At 49.9% G+C, this 5,205-nt stretch overlaps 1 protein-coding gene across 1 annotated transcript; it reads left to right on the top strand.

Moving 5' to 3' along the window:
• Positions 1–337: 337 nt before the first annotated feature.
• On the top strand, positions 338–905 carry LOC138852742 (eggshell protein 1-like; the record flags this gene model as incomplete). Its single annotated transcript, XM_070085358.1, has 2 exons — positions 338–397; positions 840–905. Coding segments are annotated over 2 exons (126 nt in total), but the record flags the coding sequence as incomplete, so codon positions are not given.
• Positions 906–5,205: the final 4,300 nt, after the last annotated feature.

Genomic DNA, 5,205 nt, shown 5'->3' with positions numbered 1-5,205 from the left:
GTGATGTAATGAGGTTGTTGGGTCGTAGTGATGTAGTGAGGTTGTTGGGTCGTAGTGATGTAGTGAGGTTGTTGGGTCGTAGTGATGTAGTGAGGTTGTTGGGTCGTAGTGATGTAGTGAGGTTGTTGGGTCGTAGTGATGTAGTGAGGTTGTTGGGTCGTAGCTTCAAGAACCAGTACTATACTGCTGGTGTCCAACCTTCCAGTGTTTAGGGCGTTACAGTTGTTTATAATTTCCAGTGGTAGTGGTGGCGATGGTGGTGGTGATGGTGGTGATGGGTGGTGGTGGTGATGGTAGTGGTGTTGATGGTAGTGGTGGTGGTGATAGTGGTGGTGGTGGTGGTGGTGGTGGTGGAGGTGATGTTAGTGGTGGTGGTGGTTGTGGTGATAGTGGTGGTGGTGGTGGTGATGGTAGTGGTAGTGGTGGCGATGGTGGTAGTGATGGTGGTGATGGGTGGTGGTGGTGATGGTAGTGGTGGTGATGGTAGTGGTGGTGGTGATAGTGGTGGTGGTGGTGGTGGTGATGGTAGTGGTAGTGGTAGTGGTGGCGATGGTGGTGGTGATGGTGGTGATGGGTGGTGGTGGTGATGGCAGTGGTGGTGATGGTGGTGGTAGTGGTGGTGGTGATGGTGGTGGTGGTGATGGTAGTGGTAGTGGTGGCGATGGTGGTGGTGATGGTGGTGATGGGTGGTGGTGGGGATGGTGGTGGTGGTGATGGTAGTGGTAGTGGTGGTGGTGGTGGTGGTGATGGTAGTGGTAGTGGTAGTGGTGGCGATGGTGGTGGTGATGGTGGTGATGGGTGGTGGTGGTGATGGTAGTGGTGGTGGTAATAGTGGTGTTGGTGGTGGTGGTGGTGGTGGTGGTGGTGGTGGTGGTGGTGGTGGTGGTGGTGGTGATGGTGGTGGTGGTGATGGTAGTAGTGGTGTTGGTGATAGTGGTGGTGGTGCTGGTGATGGCGGTGATGGTGGTGGTGATGGTGGTGGTGATGGTGATGATGGTAGTGGTGGTGATGGTGGTGGTAGTGGTGGTGGTGATGGTAGTGGTGGTGATGGTGGTGGTAGTGGTGAAGGTGATGGTAGTGGTGGTGGTGATGGTAGTGGTGGTGATGGTGGTGGTGATGATGGTAGTGGTGGTGGTGATGGTAGTGGTGGTGGTGGTAGTGGTGATGGTGATGGTAGTGGTGGTGGTGATGGTAGTGGTGGTGGTGGTAGTGGTGGTGATGGTAGTGGTGGTGGTGATGGTAGTCGTGGTGGTGGTAGTGGTGGTGGTGGTAGCGGTGGTGGTGGTGCTGGTGGTGCTGGTGATGGTGATTGTTACAAAAAGCGCGATTCTAAAAGCTTAGAGATCTCCAGTGAATACTAGAAAGGACTGCCCTTCTAGCATCCAGCCTGTTGCTGGGTTTTCGTAACAAGTAGTCAGTATCCTTGTCCAATTATCCATTAGAATTCAGTATGATTCAATAGTGCTTCAGGATTACAACTGGTAGGCTACTAACTAGAGAAATTAAAATTTAATAAATTTATTAAGTATAGTCTAGAGGTATATTATCAAAGTAAATTAAATTAATAATAATCAAAATAATAATAATCAATTTTCTCGTATACAATAGTATTGTGCTGAAAGCACATATCACATTTATAATTCTTAAGTACCGTCTGGTACATTAACATTTAATAAGATATTACAAATATGTACAAGTAAGTTTGTGTATGTGTGTAAGTGCTCTAAGTAGTTCGCTGTGTCTCACGACTCGACTAGACTTCAACAAGTGACTGACAAAGTCCTCAAATAAACTAACTTCTTGACCAACTGGCAATCAGAACAGTCTGCTTGAACAATAAAAAGAATGCTAAGCCCAATAGCAATATAACAAGCAACTGCGACACAAAATCAGGAACAACGAGATAATATTACGACACTAAGTAGGGACCATCTGCAGATCCTCCACAAAAGTCACACATCTCCCATACTACTGAATCTAAGTTCAGCATAAGAAAATCCCCGACTGTGATAATACACAGATACCAGTACACGTTAGGTAAGAAGCTACAGCTCAGGACCTGAGTTGCTCAGAGTGTCATTGCAACACACAACCTCAGTACAACGTCGAAAATCACTAAGTCCATACAATGTTCTGTGAACAGAGTCTCACAGAACTAACAAGAATAATGAGACAGACAATCTGTCCAACCACCAAGCGAGTCTAGACCAGACTGAATACTTCATGCTAGGTGAGGACACCCCCCCCCCTCCTCGATCATGTGATAGCTCCGTGGGTCGCTGCCCAGCAAGAAGCCGGCAGTCTAACGAGCCACAAGCGATAATTACAGTAGTTAGACAATCAAGACTTGAACTGAGCACATAATATGTTACATCCTACCTAACAACATAACTAAGTCAAATAACCATATAAAGCAATACATTTACGATTTAGCTATTATCGCAAATATAAGCAATATAAAATTATATGAAAAGGTAATAATTATATATATACATAATCATTATATACATTATATATATTGCAACCCTTTCAGGGGTTGCAACAGTGATGGTGGTGGTGATGATGGTAGTGGTGGTGGTGGTGATGGTAATGGTGGTGGTGGTGGTAGTTGTGGTGATGGTGGTGCTGATGGTGGTGGTGATGGTAGTGGTGGTGGTGCTGGTGATGGTGGTGGTGATGGTAGTGGTGGTGGTGCTGGTGATGGTGGTGGTGATGGTAGTGGTGGTGGTGCTGGTGATGGTGATAGTGATGGTGATGGTAGTGGTGATGGTGATGGTAGTGGTGATGATGGTGAGGGTGATGGTAGTGGTGGTGATGGTGATGATGATGATAGTGGTGGTGGTGATGGTGGTAGTGGAGGTGATGGTGGTAGTGGTGATGGTGTTGGTGGTGATGGTGGTGGTGATGGTGGTGGTGATGGCAGTGGTGGTGGTGCTGGTGATGGTGGTGGTGATGGTAGTGGTGGTGGTGCTGGTGATGGTGGTGGTGATGGTAGTGGTGGTGGTGCTGGTGATGGTGATAGTGATGGTGATGGTAGTGGTGATGGTGATGGTAGTGGTGATGATGGTGAGGGTGATGGTAGTGGTGGTGATGGTGATGATGATGATAGTGGTGGTGGTGATGGTGGTGATGGTGGTAGTGGAGGTGATGGTGGTAGTGGTGGTGGTGTTGGTGGTGATGGTGGTGGTGATGGTGGTGGTGATGGCAGTGGTGGTGGTGCTGGTGATGGTGGTGGTGATGGTAGTGGTGGTGGTGCTGGTGATGGTGGTGGTGATGGTAGTGGTGGTAGTGCTGGTGATGGTGATAGTGATGGTGATGGTAGTGGTGATGGTGATGGTAGTGGTGATGATGGTGAGGGTGATGGTAGTGGTGGTGATGGTGATGATGATGATAGTGGTGGTGGTGATGGTGGTAGTGGTGGTGGTGATGGTAGTGGTGGTGGTGGTAGTGGTGATGGTGATGGTAGTGGTGGTGGTGATGGTAGTGGTGGTGGTGGTAGTGGTGGTGATGGTAGTGGTGGTGGTGATGGTAGTCGTGGTGGTGGTAGTGGTGGTGGTGGTAGCGGTGGTGGTGGTGGTGGTGGTGCTGGTGATGGTGATGGTAGTGATGTGATGGTGGTAGTGGTGGTGGTGATGGTAGTGGTGGTGGTGGTAGTGGTGATGGTGATGGTAGTGGTGGTGGTGATGGTAGTGGTGGTGATGGTAATGGTGGTGGTGGTGGTAGTTGTGGTGATGGTGGTGCTGATGGTGGTGGTGATGGTAGTGGTGGTGGTGCTGGTGATGGTGGTGGTGATGGTGATGGTAGTGGTGATGATGGTGAGGGTGATGGTAGTGGTGGTGATGGTGATGATGATGATAGTGGTGGTGGTGATGGTAGTGGTGGTGGTGGTAGTGGTGATGGTGATGGTAGTGGTGGTGGTGATGGTAGTGGTGGTGATGGTAATGGTGGTGATGGTAGTGGTGGTGGTGGTAGTGGTGATGGTGATGGTAGTGGTGGTGGTGATGGTAGTGGTGGTGGTGGTAGTGGTGGTGATGGTAGTGGTGGTGGTGGTAGTGGTGGTGATGGTAGTGGTGGTGGTGATGGTAGTCGTCTTGGTGGTAGTGGTGGTGGTGGTAGCGGTGGTGGTGGTGGTGGTGGTGCTGGTGATGGTGATGGTAGTGATGTGATGGTGGTAGTGGTGGTGGTGATGGTAGTGGTGGTGGTGGTAGTGGTGATGGTGATGGTAGTGGTGGTGGTGATGGTAGTGGTGGTGATGGTAATGGTGGTGGTGGTGGTAGTTGTGGTGATGGTGGTGCTGATGGTGGTGGTGATGGTAGTGGTGGTGGTGCTGGTGATGGTGGTGGTGATGGTGATGGTAGTGGTGATGATGGTGAGGGTGATGGTAGTGGTGGTGATGGTGATGATGATGATAGTGGTGGTGGTGATGGTGGTAGTGGAGGTGATGGTGGTAGTGGTGGTGGTGTTGGTGGTGATGGTGGTGGTGATGGTGGTGGTGATGGCAGTGGTGGTGGTGCTAGTGGTGGTGGTGATGGTGATGGTGGTGGTAATGTGGTGGTGGTCTACCTACCTGGAGTCTACCTGGAGAGCATTCCAGGGATCAACGCCCCCGTAGCCCGGTCAATGACTAAGCCTCCTGGTGGATCAGGGCCTGACCAACGAGGCTGTTACTGCTGGCCGCGCGTAGTCCAACGTACGAACCACAGCCTGGCTGATCCGGCACTGACTTTAGGTATCTGTCCAGCTCCCTTTTGAAGACAAATAGGGGACTATTGGTAATTCCCCTTATGGCTGGTGGGAGGCTGTTGAAAAGTCTTGGGCCCCGGACACTTGTTGAGTTTTCTCTTAATGTACCATGCCGCCCCTACTTTTCATTGGGGGTATGTTGCATCGCCTGCCAAGTCTTTTGCTTTCGTAGCGAGTGATTTCTGTGTGCAGACTAGGGACCAGCCCCACCAGGATCTTCCAGGTGTATATTATGATGTAACTCTCTCCCCTGAGCTCCAGTGAGTACAAGTCAAGTGCTTCCAAGCGTTCCCAGTAGTTAAGGTGTTTGATGGAACTTATACGTGCAGTAAAGGTTCTCTGTACACTCTCTAGATCTGCAATTTCACCTGCTTTGAATGGAGATGTTAATGTACAGCAGTATTCCAGCCTAGAGAGAATAAGTGATTTGAAAAGGATCATCACTGGCTTGGCATCTCTAGT

Source organism: Cherax quadricarinatus, chromosome 15, assembly GCF_038502225.1.
Source record: "Cherax quadricarinatus isolate ZL_2023a chromosome 15, ASM3850222v1, whole genome shotgun sequence".
NCBI classification, from domain to species: Eukaryota; Metazoa; Arthropoda; class Malacostraca; order Decapoda; family Parastacidae; genus Cherax; species Cherax quadricarinatus.
Note: the sequence above shows the minus strand (reverse complement) of the source record. Positions and strands in the feature narration are given on the sequence as shown.